Raw genomic sequence first — 16,287 nt, forward strand, 5'->3', positions numbered from 1 at the left:
TTTTAAATGCAGATGGACTGCTGAATCTTGTCCTGATGGGTTTGTTCCTTTATGTTGTGCCATGCGTTTATGAACTGGTTGTTTTGTTTCCCCAATGTACGTGGCTTGCTGCATTGTACTCAAACCCATGCAAATGACCAGCCGTCTGCAAGGAGTATAAGTCCTTCCATTCCCCACCATCCAGTCAGAGCTGAAGAAGATTCTTGTATGAGAAGCGAAATGTCTTCAAAGGAAAACCAGAAAGTCCAGTTGCCTTTTGAAAAAGCATCTTTGGGACAACCATGACCTGGATGACTGAGAATCTCCCTAGACGTGTAGGCCAGGTATGGTCAGATGTCTCCTTCAAAGTTTGCACCATTGGTGTTTGTTTTTGGCTTTGACACTCTCTGATCCTTGAATGTGACCTCCCAGACGCTCCCTCTGTAGTAGGAACATGATCCCTGCCTGGTTTTCTCCACCAATCTTGATCTGGGCACCCCTTTCTTTTCCTATAGCCCATCTTCCACCTTTGGCAGCCTCTTTTATGACTAGAAGAAGACCTCACCTTTGGTCTGGTTCATTTTCAGGGGAAATTCTAGAAGATGAAACATGTTCCATTGGTTGGTGCTGGAGGTAAGATTCGGCAGGAGCTCGTCGGAGATCCAGGACAGGGCCACCAGCCCCCGAGTAGGAGTAGACGGGAGGCTGGATATGGGGATTGAGTTGCTGGGGATGATGGCGCGTGTAGTCTTGAGTGATGACTTCCTGTAAGAAAGGGATATCCTTCATTTTTTCTTTGCGATCATTTCTTGAGATGGTTCCAGAGGTAGGCTGCTGGGGGTTCGCAGGGGTTCAGGAGAACCTCTAGCTAAGATTCTGTGCAGTTCAGAGAACTCCCCCCCAAATCCCACTCCTGGCTGGCCCCGCCCACCCCACCCTGCCCCTCCCAGGAGTCCCCATGCAGTCCATTTTGGTTGCGGGTAAGTGCAGGGCACGTGTGAAGGTTTAGGAAGGGCGAAAAATGGGCCTACCAGAAGTTCCAGAGGGCCTTGGGAGCCTGGGGAGGCTGTTTTCGCCCTCCCGGAGGCTCGACGAAAGCCTCCGGAGACCGGGGAGGGCAAAAATGCCCCCCCTACTGTGGTACAGGAGGCCGACTAGGCCACGCCCACCATGGCCACACCCACCCAGCAACTGGGCAGAGAACCCCTTGCTAAAAGTTTTGAAGCCCACCCCTGGATGGCTCCCTATCCCTTTGAGACACCATGCGGTCGTCCTTGTCTTCCAAACATTCATTTAACAACCAAAGTTACACTGAAAAAGATGAACATACGACCAGACTTTGCATTGAACGATCCCACTTACATTGATGTGCTGGGCCAAGGTGACGACACGCTGATTTCCTTTGGCATTCGGGGGTCCCTGCAATGGCTGACTCGGGGACTGATGACCCTCAGTGATCTGGTGGAGCTGTTGCATGTGTGAGATCTCTGTCACTGAAGGTTTGAGGGAACCTAGGTGAGAAAAGTAACGGGCGGAATGAAATGCGCCATAACCAAACGGGAAAAGGTCCCTCTTTATGGATGGAGGAGACCCTGACCTGTCTCCTTATCTTGAGTCAGCTTCATCCCTTTCTCGTGGATGGCAGAGGGGGAGTTCACGGGGCTTATGGTTTCAACGCCATCAGGACTGTAGTTCCCACGGAAAACTGAGGAGCACAAAAGAGAGCCTTAAAGGTTGGTGGGATGCCTCTCCTTCTCAGCTGGTGAACAGCTACTAGGAGAACTGAAATGATGAGAGCAGTGGCGAAAGGCTCCAAAGTCTGCTACCGGTTCACTGTGCGCGCACATGCGCAGTGTGCACCAAACGCACGCTTTCCTACTTTGCAGCGAATATAAATTGCGCGGTACAGCTGATTGTCGGAAATACTGGTTTGTCCAAATAGGTAGCATTTTTTTTCACTAACGGTTCGCCCAAACAGGTAGCTTTTACTAACGGTTCGCGCGAACTGGTCTGAACCGGTAGCATTTTACCCCTGGATGAGAGATACCCTCAAAGGCCACTTTTGACACCTAGATTGCTGAGACCTCATTGCTTGGATCCCTACGTAGAGAAGATGACTAGAGAACGTTCAAGAGGTCCTTCACATCCAACCTTGGTCCAGGCTGAACTGACCCATAAGGCCTCTATGGGGGACACACTCTTGAGAAGCACGCAGTGGTTTCCACTGGGGTCTTTTGGAATATATTGTGTGGTATGAAACAGTGCAGTCACCCATCTTAAGTTGTATAACACAAAAGCTTCCAACAGTATAATTAGACAGCTTTTGTTTTGGATAAGCAACTCATTGGCTGAGCCACACTGCTGACAACTGCAGTGTTGCCGAGTATGGAGATTCCTCCAAGGGTGAACTTCCATTCAAGCTGCAACCAAACACTTGGTTCTAGTTCTATTTTTTTTATTTTTTTATTTTTTTATTTACATTTATATCCCGCCCTTCTCCGAAGACTCAGGGCGGCTTACAGTGTGTAAGGCAATAGTCTCATTCTATTTATATATTTACGAAGTCAACTTATTGCCCCCCCAACAATCTGGGTCCTCATTTTACCTACCTTATAAAGGATGGAAGGCTGAGTCAACCTTGGGCCGGGCTCGAACCTGCAGTAATTGCAGGCTATTGTGTTCTAATAACAGGCTCCTTACAGCCTGAGCTATTCCGGCCCTCTAGAACAGCTTTTCACAGCACCTGGTTTGCAATCTTTTGGAGTTGTAGTCTCAACCAGTCCGGGAACCCAGAGACTGGGGGAACAAACCGAGGGACCATTTAGTAACCTCATTCTCCCCATCCCAACATCTTCTGGCTCAACACCAGAGGACCTTCTCCATGTTGCAATCTGTGTACAGGTAGTCCTTGACTTACAACTATTTGCTTAGTGACCGTTCAAAGTTACAATGGCACTGGAAAAAGGGACTTATGACCGTTTTTCACACTTACGACCATTGCAGCATCCCTGTGGTCACGTGATCAAAATTCAGAGTTTGGCATCCTGGCATGTATTGATGACGGCTGCACTGTCCCTGGAGTCACGTGATCACCATCTGTGACCTTCCCAGCTGGCTGAGCAACTACTCACTTAGCAATTCCCTTGCTTAGCAGTAGAAATTCTGATCCCCAACTGTGGTCATAAATCGAAGACTACCTGTATCTCGGCCGACTTTAGCAAGTTGACAACAATTCACGGACAAAGCAGAACAAGAAATTGTTCTGGAAGCCAGCGCGGTGTTGTGTCTTGTCCGCTCTCACCGCAGCCGGGGTCTGCTTATCTGCTCCCGAACACGGAGGAATGTATGCCTCCCGGCCCCAGTCCTGGCTCCATGCCCAGACAAGCTGCAGAGGAGGGGGCACCTCCCGGTCCCAGCCCTGGCTCCATGCCCAAGCAGGCTGCAGAGGAGGGAGCATCCCCCGGCCCCAGCCCTGGCTCCATGCCCAGGCAAACGGAGCAGCTAGACCCCTCCCCCTCCTCCACAGCATGTGAGCCTGAGGAAGGTTTATTTCCAACAGCTGCTGATTGGAGTGACCCTCGCATCAGAAGACTGGATAGGCGGAGACAACAGAAGGAAGGGAGGGGCAGGCCTTAATGAGTGCTGAGTCATGGAGCCACACCCCATGGCCTATATAAAGGATCTGCTTTCTGGCAGTCTCTGAGTCAGGCAAAGTCTAAACATATCTTGCTGAAGTCACTTTCTGGTCTCCTGCCTGCCCTGAGGACTTTGCTAGGACTTTGGGCAGAGCTGCAGAGGCACGCCTGATTCGGATTTCCCTGACCCGGCCGTCAGCGGAGGAGTGGGACACGACACGCGGTGCTAAAATTCATGACCTCCCACATTCCTGCATTTCGTACATTTTGCAGAGGTCCCCGGAGGCAGGTGGACGGGTGTCGAAACAGCGAATGACATGTCACAACTGGGCAACACAAGCCCTCACCCCCCTTTGGACAGGCTTGGCTAAAGGGTTTGATGGTGCATCCGTGACATCTTCTCAATGTTCAGATCAGAAGTGTCAAACTCACGTGGTCACCATGACATATTCAGGACTTTTTTCCTCTTCGCTAAACTGGGTGTGGGTGTGGTCAGTGCGACACATCCGGCTCGCGGGCCTGGAATTTGACGGCCCTGGTTTCAACCCTCGTCCCTTTTTGAGAGACCCCTCCCCGTTTCCAAGTCTAGCCTGCCCTGCCACACACGACTGACATGCTCAGGAGGGAAATCAAAAGCATGGGAACCGAGGGGGGGGGGGAGAAACACAGGCTGAAAAATGGGTGGGGGGGGAAAAGAAACATGAGCACAGGAAGGGTGCAAAACAGGAGCCTTCAGGCAGACAACGCTGAAAACATAAAGGGGCCTTCACCACAAATGTGAAAATTAAAACGCTTTTAAAAAATAAAAATAAAAGAAATAAATGATTGCGGAAAGGGAAGGATCTTTGGTAACATCTCCGGATGCGGGTTGGAAGGCCCCCCGACGCGGAGAGCCACCCCCGATTCCCCCTCCAATGTCTTACCATCGCCATTGGTGCTGTTATTTAATGAACTTCTTTCGGGCCTCCCCTTATTGCAAGAAATTTGGCGCGTGATAATGACATCAATGAAGTTGGCCGCTGTCATGGTAGTCTTACCGAGTACTCGCAGCTCCTGTTCCTGCACTGAAAAGGGTTTACTCTTTTCTCTACTCGGCTGCTCGGGGGCCGAAACGGCGTGCAGTGATGGGTCCAGGGGGCTGTGATGCGAAGGCTGGATTTTCCCCTGTCCTCTGCTAAACGGGTGGCTCGCCCCCGGCCCAGAAGAGGACAAAGTCTTGGGCTCGGTAGCTTTTACAGGTGAAGGTGTCTGTTCTAGGCCTGGCCCCGCGGACAACTTTGAGGTGAACAGGTGGTTTGTCTCAGGCTGAGACCGTTCGCTTTTGATGTCCTGGGTCCTGGAGGAAGAGACCTCCTTCTGCACATGAGCCGACTCCATCACTGAGGCGTAGTTGTCCAAGCCACTCATGGAGCTGCGCAATGCCGATGCCGGACAGAACCCAGAGGAGCAGGCTGGGGACGTGGTGGCAATGGATGATGATGAAGAAGAAGAGGAGGAAGAAGAAGAAGATCTGCAAAGCAGAAAACCACATTAAAAGATCTCCAGGGGGAGAAGAAGGAAATACCCACATCTTTTGCAAGGGGTGTCAAGAGGAATGTAGTTACGGGGGTTATTCAAGCCCTGGAATTCTGCAAGGGCACACTTAGAAGAAATCCAGAAGTTGTGGGTGCTTCAACACTGGAGGTTTTTAAGAAGAGATTGGACAGCCATTTGTCTGGAATGGTATAGTGTTTCCCAAAGGTGCTTTTTTCAAGAGGCAACTGGACTTTCTGAGTTTTCTTTGAAGATGTTTCGCTTCTCATTCCAAGAAGCTTCTTCAGCTCTGACTGAATGGTGCAGTCGGCTGGTCATTTGTATTCTTTTAGAGGGTTGTTGAGACCACCTGGAGTTTATCTGTGTCATCAGGGTTACTGGAGCAGTGCAAATGGGTGTGGAGCCTTTTTGGAACTGCTGAAAGGACTGGGTTGTAGACTGAAGATAGATGATATCGTATCTCTCCCCCTCTGTTGAGAGAGGGGTGTTTAATTTTGGCATAGATGGCTTCTTTGATCCCTCTTTCAAACCAGCGGTTCTCTCTGTCCAAAATGTGGACTTTGCTGTCTTCAGAAGAGTGGCCTTTGTCTTTTAAATGCGGATGGACTGCTGAATCTAGTCCTGATGGGTTTGTTCTTCTGTGTTGTGCCATGTGTTTATGAAGTGGTTGTTTTGTTTCCCCAATGTACAGATCTCCACATGGCTGACTGCATTGTACTCAAACCCATGCAAATGACCAGGCGTCTGCAAGGAGTATAAATCCTGCCATTCCCCCCCATCCTGTCAGAGCTGAAGAAGCTTTCTGGATGAGAAGCAAGATGTCTTCAAAGAAAAACAAGAGAGTCCAGTTGCCTCTTGAAAGAAACACCTTTGGGACAACCGTGACCTGGATGACTGAGAATCTCTATAGTCATTTAGGAATAGAGTTTCCTGCTTGAGCAGGGGGTTGGACTAGAAAACCTCCCAAGTCCCTCCCAGCTCTTATTCTTGCACTTCCAAGTGCAAGATGCAAACTAAACTACAGATAGGATATATTTTCTGCACTTGCACAGATGGAGGATCTGGGGCCAGGCAGACTTTTTTGGCTTAATTATAATTTGGGGTTTACAACTGAAGAAAACGTCTAGGGGGGAATGAGCGAAAAGGGGCTTCATTTCCAACAGATTCCCCTCCCTATACTGACATCCAGAATTGGCATGTAAGATTTTGCCTATAAGACACCTTCCCTCCAAGGGTCTGAATGATTGCAGGAAAGGAAAGGTATGTAGCTATAAAAGAACCATCAGTCAACTGCAAATGGCAGCTTGACAGCCTGCAACGATCTCTTGAAGCCCCTCAAACAACAACATCTGCCTATCTCAGGTCCTTGGGTAGAGAAAATTGCCAAATCCAGTATGAGGCGACCAGGAGGTGACCAGGCTGAGCCCGAGGGAGGGTTCAAATGCGTCATCAGTCTCGAGTCCTTTGGTGCCCACAAGAAATCTAAATTCAGCACACTTGATTTTTATTTTTATTTGCATTTATATCCCGCCCTTCTCCAAAGACTCAGGGCGGCTTACACTATGTTAGCAATAGTCTTCATCCTATTTGTATATTTATATACAAAGTCAACTTATTGCCCCCAACAATCTGGGTCCTCATTTTACCTACCTTATAAAGGATGGAAGGCTGAGTCAACCTTGGGCCTGTTTGGGACTTGAACCTGCAGTAATTGCAGGCAGCTGCTGTTAATAACAGACTGTCTTACCAGTCTGAGCCACAGAGGCTTTGCGTTGACTCTTCTCTACCGCCAATTTGCTTTGACTGTTAATAGATCAGATTCTTGTAGAGCTTAACCTTGCAACCAACCTTTATACAGGTAGTCCTTGACCTACAACAGTTCATTTAGTGACTGTTCAGAGTTACAACGGCACTGGAAAAACTGATTTATGACCATTTTTCACACTTATGACCGATGGTCACGTGATCAAAATTCAGATGCTTGGTAACTGACTCATATTTATGACAGTTGATGTGTCACGTGATCCCCTTTGGCCACCTTCTGATAAGTTAAGATCAATGGCCGCGGTGTGGCTCAGGCTGTAAGAAGCCTGTTATTAGAACACAGCTGCCTGCAATTACTGCAGGTTCAAGTCCCACCAGGTCCAAGGTTGACTCAGCCTTCCATCCTTTATAAGGTAGGTAAAATGAGGACCCAGATTGTTGGGGGGGCAATAAGTTGACTTTGTAAATATACAAATAGAATGAGACTATTGCCTTATACACTGTAAGCCGCCCTGAGTCTTCGGAGAAGGGCGGGATAGAAATGTGGCTTCGGTGTGAGGTACCAGCTGTACGCTGATGACACTCAGCTGTCCTTTTCCACTCCGGGCCACCCCAACGAAGCTATCGAAGTGCTGTCCCGGTGTCTGGAGGCCGTACAGGTCTGGATGGGGAGAAAGAGGCTCAAGCTCAATCCCTCCAAGACGGAGTGGCTGTGGATGCCGGCATCCCGGTACAGTCAGCTGAGTCCGCGGCTGACTGTTGGGGGCGAGTCATTGGCCCCGATGGAGAGGGTGCGCAACTTGGGCGTCCTCCTGGATGAACGGCTATCTTTTGAAGATCATTTGACGGCCGTCTCCAGGAGAGCTTTTCACCAGGTTTGCCTGGTTTGCCAGTTGCGCCCCTTTCTAGACCGGGATGCCCTATGCACGGTCACTCACGCCCTCGTGACGTCTCGTCTGGATTACTGCAATGCTCTCTACATGGGGCTCCCCTTGAAGGGCATCCAGAGGCTTCAGTTAGTTCAGAATGCGGCTGCGCGGGTGATAGAGGGAGCCCCTCGTGGCACCCATGTGACACCTCTCCTGCGCAGACTGCACTGGCTACCTGTGGCCTTCCGGGTGCGCTTCAAGATTTTGGTAACCATCTTTAAAGCGCTCCATGGCATAGGGCCGGGCTACTTACGGGACCGCCTACTGCTACCGAATACCTCTCACCGACCCGTGCGCTCTCACAGAGAGGGACTCCTCAGGGTGCCGTCAGCCAGGCAGTGCCGTTTGGCGACACCCAGGGGAAGGTCCTTCTCTGTGGGGGCTCCCGCCCTCTGGAACGATCTCCCCCCAGGACTTCGTCAACTCCCGGACCTCCAAACCTTCCGCCGCGAGCTTAAAACACATCTATTCATCTGCGCAGGACTGGACTAGATTTTAAATTTAGATTTTAATGGGTTTTATTATATATATGGTTCTTTTTAATTATTTGGCTATATCAAATAAGTTTTTTAATGGATATTTTATTCTGTATTTATATGTATCTTTTTTATTTGCCTGTGAACCGCCCTGAGTCCCTAGGGAGATAGGGCGGTATATAAATGTGAATAAATAAATAAATAAATAAATAAATAAATAAATGTAAACAAAAAAAAAATAAAAAAAAAATATGGGTAAGCCAGATTCACTTCACAGCAGTATTATTAACTTAACACTGGCAGGGAATCACTTAACAACTGTGCCAAGAAAGGTTGAAAAATGGGGCAAAACTCGACTTAAAAATGTCTCACTTAGCAAAAGAGATTTTTGGCTGTCGTAAGGCGAGGACTACCTGCATTCATTTGAACTGCCTGGATTTCCTGATTTCTCCACTTGACACCCATTGTCTGACCAACCAAGAAATGATATTTAGACAAGCAACCAGCCCAGAATCTGCGCTGCGCAGGTTCCATTTTGGACCCAGGATGAATGTCGAGAATTTGACCTACCGCAAAACGGAGGGAGTGAGACCTTCTGGAGAGATTATCTTCATGTTGGTGTTATGTAGCACACTGGGACGTTGCTGAATGTTCTCCTGGGTGCGAGGGGAGACTGGGGAGTGCTTGTGAGAGTGTGCGGAGGTACGGCCGCTGCTGTGCTCGGTGCCTGTCATAAAAGATGGAATGGAGGCAAAATGAGAAGGTGCCAAACCCACTCTTCTTCCCTTCCAAGGTGGTGAACCTCAACTCACCCGGCCTCCAGATGGGTGCGTGCTCCACCGTGGCTGTGCTGGTCACAACTGATTTCTTGCGTTCCTTTTCACGGTCCCGTTCTTGCTCCCGTTCGGAAACCGGGGGTCCCGTCTTGGCTAAATGTGCAGGGGTACCTGTGAAGCACAGGCTGTTGTTTGTTTCCCCACTGTGGATAACAGCTTTGCTGGCTGAGGGACTCTGGGAGTTGAAGTCCACAAGTCTTAAGGGGACTAAGGTTGGAGACCCCTGCTCTAGAGTTGTTTTGCTATTTCATCTGCCACCAATCTCCAGCAAAAAAAAAGCATTTGACTTGGAAAAAAAAATTAATTAAAAAAACCCTTCAGAATTGTAGGGTCCTTGGTGCCCTCCAAACTCAGAGAACACACAAAGGACCCTACGGTCCTTTTCCTTATCTTCCTCCACAAACCCCACTCCCTTCAAGCACTGATGATGTTCCCTAGTTGGGTCATGAAATGCCTACAAAAATAACACGCCCTCAGAGAGCACCAAGAACCTCACCGTTCAATCCTAAACTACAAATATTCTCTTCTATCGGTACCACATAAGGGTGTGCAATGCTCCAGGAAGCACACAAAGGGGAGAAATTTGCATGTAGGCGCACTTCCACCGGCTAGCATTGACAATTACCTAGTTTGGTAATGAAATGTCTATAAGAAAATGATCGCGCTCAGAGAGCACCAAGAACCCTGCAGTTCAACCCTAAGCTACCAATTTAAGCTACCAACCCTAAGCTATTAAAACCCAGAATGAAGAAAATTGGCCGGGAGCTCAAAAAACTGAAGTCTTCAGTTCTCATGAAATTTTGGTACTCTCTTCATCATCCTTCACCCTGCTTTAACCTCATTCTTTTTTAGTAACCTGTTTCTTCTTTGCGTTTCTCCTTTCTTCTTTCCTTCCCTAAACTTTGCTTTCAAAATATTGCAACACGCATGTTCCTGACACTGTCATCCAGGATTATGGAGTTCTTGAACATGTGGAAGGGCAGTTAGACTCAGTCATCCTGAACTAAAGCCGCTGGCTTGTGGTTTCCTTCATCTTGGTACTACCAAGAAGCCATGAGGTGGTTCTGAACCTCCCAGGATTATAAGACTGGGTCAGACAGCCCACAAATCCATCCTTCTCAATTGACTTGGACCTCACTGGTCCCTCCTCTGTTTTTCTTCTCCAAGGAAGCTCTAGCTACTTCAGGGATGGCATTCACTTACTTTCCCTACCAGTTCGCAAATGTGAGTACACGCCATGCGTCCATAGATGCACCCGGTCTTCCGCCCACTTTGGTCTTCCACTTTGCTGGCATGGGCACCTTCTGTGCAAGCGCCCAGCCCCAAAAACTTGCCTTAATAGGATGGGATAGAGCCGGATTTCCGCTACTGGTTGGGGAGAACCCGTCCAAACCGGATGAATGCCATCTCTGAGCTACTTCCTTCACCCAATCTAGAACAGCCTCCTTCCCTCTAGCTTGTATTCCCTTGGTTTTGTTTATACCTCTGTTGTTTGCACTTGTTTACACTTAATTCTGCACCTCTCAGATCTCAGAACTGGGTCAAGTAACCTACAAATCCATACTTCTCAGCTGATTTGGACCGCACTGGTCCCTCTTCTATTTTTCTTCTCCAGGAAAGCTCCATCTACTTCCTTCAGCCAATCTAGATCAGGGGTCTCCAACCTTGGTCCCTTTAAGACTTGTGGACTTCAACTCCCAGAGTTCCTCAGCCAGCTTAGCTGGCTGAGGGACTCTGGGAGTTGAAGTCCACAAGTCTTAAAGGGACCAAGGTTGGAGACCCCTGATCTAGAACACAGCCTCCTTCCCGCCAGCTTGCATTCTCTCGTTCTCTTTACCTGGAGGTAACTTTGGCGGTTACCAAAGAAGGATATTTGGAAGCATCTCACCTTTGTCGGGTTCTAGTTCCCTCCTGACTCACCTGGTGAGAGAGGTGAGCTACTGTGTCGACTGCTGAAAGGCTGGGCAGCGCTGTGCATGTAGGTGATGCGGTCCATGGAGGCTGCAGAGGTGCCTGGGGTGGGGGGCACGAGCACAGGAAGATGTGGTACTTGAGACAGGTCAATTATCCCTGCTGGGAAAGGAGAAGGTGGTTAGGAGCAGAAGGGGGAGCCTAGAACCAACCGGACAATGTCCTCCTTAAGGTCAATAGGGCTAAATTTATCAGGCTGGTCTGCTCTGAATTCTCTGCATTTTTTTATTTCTTTTATTTAAGAGTCAACTCATGCCATGGGCCTCACTCCAAGAAGACTCTTATGGCCAAACAAATCAATAGCTTTGCTCAGAATGAACTGGCAAAGAAAGACAGAACTCGTCCCTGGTCAACTCACACACAAGACAATTCAACAAATGCAAAAGTTAATTTAATTTTGACAGAACAGCGGCCAATAATCATAAAATGAAGTCAATCCGGAAATACAAGAGTATTTTGATGAAAGCATGGACACCAAGAATGAAAGTAACTGAATGATTAATACTACAGCATTGAATTGTCCCGAGATATATTGGCCGCGGTGAATTGTCCTACATCCAAGAACAAAAGTGTTGCTTTTAAAAATAACTTGAATGCAGGGCAAGGTAGAAACCATCAATATCCATCAAGCCAGCTGTTCTGACCCGGCTCCCAAACACAACAAGCCCTCTGTAGTTAAACAAACGTTCCATTTATTAGGAGTGCCAACAGCCCCGGCAAAAATTCTCACTCTCTCTCTCACAGCAGGCTAGCAAATCTGTCCGGTTTGCCACACCTATTCATCTCCCCCAGAGCTAGGGTGGGGCTTCGCTAGCAGCGGTGGCTCTTCCATCCCAAGAACCAGCCCATAGATTTCCACTGCTTTCCTCTCCTCTGCCTTCTGCGCATCCGCACATCAGGCACTGGACCCAGCTGTTCCTCCTCTTCCTCATCAGCCCCCTGCAAATGTGGGGGCTGTTGACTTCCCATCTGAGGAATGATGGATGGCCCAGGATCTGCCTCTGACTCTCTCTCTGACAGCTCCATTCCCTTTTCCCCCTGGGAGCTCTCAGGTTGCCTTAATGCAGGCCCTGACTCCCACGCCTCCTCCTCCTCCTCCTCAACTCATCCGGCTGGCGGAGGGGCTGGCGACCGACAGGCCACAACACTAGCATTGCTTTGTGGACTAGAAGGTGGGAGAAGGGATGGTTCCATGTGAGCAGTGGGTGAACCCGCCGGTCCCGAATGGGCTCGGGGACCCCTGCTCTACAGTCAGCAGAGCCTCTCTACTTGACGTTTGTTCCCATAACAGCACAACCCGGAGCAAACACAATTGATGGAAGTCACTCTTCGAAACCGTTGTGTCTTGTCTCGGACCCAGCATGATCCATCATCTCATGGGTGTTTGTGCAAACAAGTCTCCAACATGGCTTCCCCTCCCGCCTGGGCCCACTGGCACCCCACGGATTCCAGACCTGCTGCGTAGTTGAGAGCCAGGGAAGGTTCTCGTGGAGACAAGCCACGAAGCAGATCGACTCTCTGAGCCATGGTGGTAGCCGTGGCAGCATTGTGGTGCATCTGTTGGGAGGTGATGTAGTCGTTGATGATGGTCTGTCTGTTCTCCATGGCAGCGGTGTCTGGGTAACCACGGATGAGGTAGGGAGGGTAGAGATGGGGGTACGTAGGACCAGGAGCAAGGTGCCTCGGCAAGTAATAGGCAGCTGTTGAGTCAAGCAGAGATGAAGAAGAGAAAGTCCATTTCTACACATTCCAGATTTTAGAACATTTACATTCAACCTTCTACAAGATATCAACTCTTCTCTTCTACATCTTTCCATAAAGCTCCACTTAAGGTCTTCCAAATCCTTTCCCGGCACTTTCCCAGGGCCAATCCCTAGATCAGGGGTGTCAAACTCAAGGCCTGCGGGCCACATCGGCCTGCAGGGTGCTTAGATCTGGCCCATGGGGCCGCCCTGGAAAGGACTGGTTCACGGTGCCTCTGCCAGCAAAAATGGAGCTCCGTTTTCACTGGCAGAGAGCTATCAAAACAAACTAACAGCAAAACAGAAGGAGAAAAGTTTCCCCTTTTGCATTTTAGCATGCAAGAAGGGACGGGAAAGGAGAAAGGGAAAGAGAAAAGGCAAAGAAAAGGAAGGAAAGATGGGAAGAGAGCAAGGAAGAAAAAATAAGGAAAGGGGAAGAAAGAAGAAGGAAGAAGAAAGGAAAAAGAAGAAAAGGAAGGAAGGAAGGAAGGAAGGAAGGAAGGAAGGAAGGAAGGAAGGAAGGAAGGAAGGAAGGAAGGAAGGAAGGAAGGAAGGAAGGAAGGAAGGAGATTATAATGAGAGGGAGGGAGGGTCTAAGGGAAGTCCTGCCTTAGTACTTGGCCACCACAGGTGCCCCCGACATGAGTGACGTCAATGGCCACGCCCCCCTCGGTCAAACACAACCCTGATGTGGCCCTCAATGAAACCCCTGCCCTAGATCTACATGCAACCATACCACATAGGAGAACCCACTGCCCAGGTTGCTGTTAAACTCTTCATGCACCTCCAAGATCTGCTAATTCTTTGATCTAATCCAAGTCACCATAGAGAGATCTGTGTTCTTAAAAACCAGTTCCATCTGCACCGGGACTAAGCTACACAATGCCCAATTGGTTTATGGACTTTTCAATTCTTCTACCTGCTTCCAAGGGAATCCCTCGGGGAATGGCAGCAGGGTCAAAGGTCAGCGGAATGTGGCCTCTGTATAGATCCATGCCACTTGTTCCACGGAGCAGGTGCTCGTACGGAGTCATCGGATGGTGGTGTTCTGGAAGTGGGGTATGAGGAGATTTGGAGCTGGCGATGTCTCTGGAGGTGGTTGTGACCTTCCTGTCTTGAGACACGGGTTTCCCAGCCGTGATGCTTCCTGTTGAAGAAGAGGACAGCATCAAAAGAAGAGAATATTTGTAGGTGCATTAAATGTTCTCAGAGCTTAATAGCACGTTTGATGTTCCCAAGTTGGGTCATGAAACATGTTCTTTCTGTGCCAACTCAGAAAGCTCAAACTGCCCAAGGAGCTGCTGATCCAATTCTAAAGAGGAATTATTGAGTCTGTCATCTGAACCTCTATAACTGTCTGGTTTGTTTCTACAACCCAACAAGAAAAACACAGACTTCAGAGGATCATTAGAACTGCAGAAAAAACAATGGCTACCAACCTGCCTTCCATTGAGGACCTGTATACTGCACAAATCAAGAAGAGGGCTGTGAAAATATTTATAGACCCCTCACATCCTGGACATAAACTGTTTCAACTCCCACCCTCAAAACGACACTATAGAGCACTGCACAATAGAACAACTAGACACAAGAACAGTTTTTTCCCCGAAGGCCATCACTCTGCTAAACAAATAATTCCCTCAACACTGTCAAACTATTTACTAAATCCGCACTACTATTAATCTTCTCATCGTTCCCATCACCCATTTCCTTCCACTTATGACTGTAACTTTGTTGCTTATATCCTTATGGTTTATACTGTAATTGATTATTTCCTGATTGCTTAATTATAGCCTATGACTATCATTAAGTGTTGTACCTTATGATTCTTGACAAATGTATCTTTTCTTTTTATGTACACTGAGAGCACATGCACCAAAGACAAATTCCTTGTGTGTCCAATCACACTTGGCCAATAAAGAATCCTATCCTATCCTATCCTATCCTATCCTATCCTATCCTATCCTATCTGCAAGAAATGACCTGGATGACTGAGAATCTCTACAGACTTTTAGCTATACAATTTGGGATGAACACCCTTCGGATGATGTGGGAGTAGGAATGGATTTCCAGAGGAAAAATTGCAGACTTCAGGAACCAATTGCACCACTCAGGTGACCCTGAGGACACAGATAAACTCCAGGTGGTCTCAACAACCCTCTAAAAGAATGCAAATGACCATCTGACTGCAAGGAGTATAAATCCTTCCATTCCCCACCATCCTGTCAGAGCTGAAGAAGCTTATTTATTTATTTATTTTATTATTCGAATTTTTATACCGCCCTATCTCCCAAAGGACTCAGGGCGGTTCACAGCCTTATAAAACATAAGAATAAATACAAGTTAAAACAACAGTTAAAAAACTTATTACATTAGGCCGAATTTAAAACTATCATTAAAATAATACAAAACCCATTTAAAACTAATTTAAAACTAAACTCTAGGCCAGCCCCGCACAAATAAATAGATGTGTCTTAAGCTCGCGGCGGAAGGTTCGAAGGTCTGGAAGTTGGCGAAGACCTGGGGGAAGCTCGTTCCAGAGGGTGGGAGCCCCCACAGAGAAGGCCCTTCCCCTGGGTGTCGCCAGCCGGCACTGCCTGGCGGACGGCACCCTAAGGAGTCCCTCTCTGTGACAGCGTACGGATCGGTGGGAGGCAGTCGGTGGCAGTAGGCGGTCCCATAAGTAACCCGGCCCTATGCCATGGAGCGCTTTAAAGATGGTAACCAAAACTTGAAGCGCACCCGAAAGGCCACAGGTAGCCAGTGCAATCTGCGCAGGAGTGGTGTCACATGGGAGCCACGAGGGGCTCCCTCTATCACCCGCGCAGCTGCATTCTGAACCAACTGAAGCCTCCGGATGCTCTTCAAGGGGAGCCCCATGTAGAGAGCATTGCAGTAATCCAAGCGAGATGTGACGAGTGCATGAGTGACCGTGCATAGGGCATCCCGGTCTAGAAAGGGGCGCAACTGGTGCACCAGGCGAACCTGGTAAAAAGCTCTCCTGGAGACGGCCGTCAAATGATCTTCAAAAGACAACCGCCCATCCAGGAGAACGCCCAAGTTGCGCACCCTTTCCATCGGGGCCAGTTACTCGCCCCCAACAGTCAGCCACAGCTGCAACTGACTGTACCAGGGTGCCGGCATCCACAGCCACTCTGTCTTGGAGGGATTGAGCTTGAGCCCGTTTCTCCCCATCCAGACCCGTACGGCTTCCAGACACCGGGACAGCACTTCGATAGCTTTGTTGGGGTGGCCCGGAGTGGAAAAGTACAGCTGAGTATCATCAGCGTACAGATGGTAGCTCACCCCAAAGCCACTGATGATTTCACCCAGCGGCTTCATATAGATGTTGAACAGAAGGGGCGACAGAATCGACCCCTGTGGCACCCCACAAGTGAGGTGCCTCGGGGACGACCTCTGCC

General features: G+C 48.8%; 1 protein-coding gene across 11 annotated transcripts in view; it reads right to left on the bottom strand.

Annotated features, from left to right (window-relative positions):
* NCOR2 (nuclear receptor corepressor 2) overlaps positions 1 to 16,287 on the bottom strand; it is a 236,236-nt gene that overhangs the window by 14,270 nt on the left and 205,679 nt on the right. For 6 of the 11 annotated variants that reach the window (XM_058158811.1, XM_058158809.1, XM_058158816.1 and 3 more), the window contains 9 exons: positions 13,785 to 14,012; positions 12,578 to 12,823; positions 11,073 to 11,225; positions 9,129 to 9,263; positions 8,887 to 9,043; positions 4,538 to 5,124; positions 1,577 to 1,684; positions 1,342 to 1,490; positions 545 to 744 (listed from right to left, as the gene is read on the bottom strand). In XM_058158811.1, the coding sequence (XP_058014794.1) occupies positions 545 to 744; positions 1,342 to 1,490; positions 1,577 to 1,684; positions 4,538 to 5,124; positions 8,887 to 9,043; positions 9,129 to 9,263; positions 11,073 to 11,225; positions 12,578 to 12,823; positions 13,785 to 14,012 (1,963 nt within the window). The remainder of the gene's footprint in view (positions 1 to 544; positions 745 to 1,341; positions 1,491 to 1,576; positions 1,685 to 4,537; positions 5,125 to 8,886; positions 9,044 to 9,128; positions 9,264 to 11,072; positions 11,226 to 12,577; positions 12,824 to 13,784; positions 14,013 to 16,287) is intronic. The other 5 variants (XM_058158820.1, XM_058158810.1, XM_058158813.1 and 2 more) reach the window with 4 other exon arrangements.

The sequence above is a fragment of the Ahaetulla prasina genome, chromosome 15 (assembly GCF_028640845.1).
Source record: "Ahaetulla prasina isolate Xishuangbanna chromosome 15, ASM2864084v1, whole genome shotgun sequence".
Lineage (NCBI taxonomy): Eukaryota > Metazoa > Chordata > Lepidosauria > Squamata > Colubridae > Ahaetulla > Ahaetulla prasina.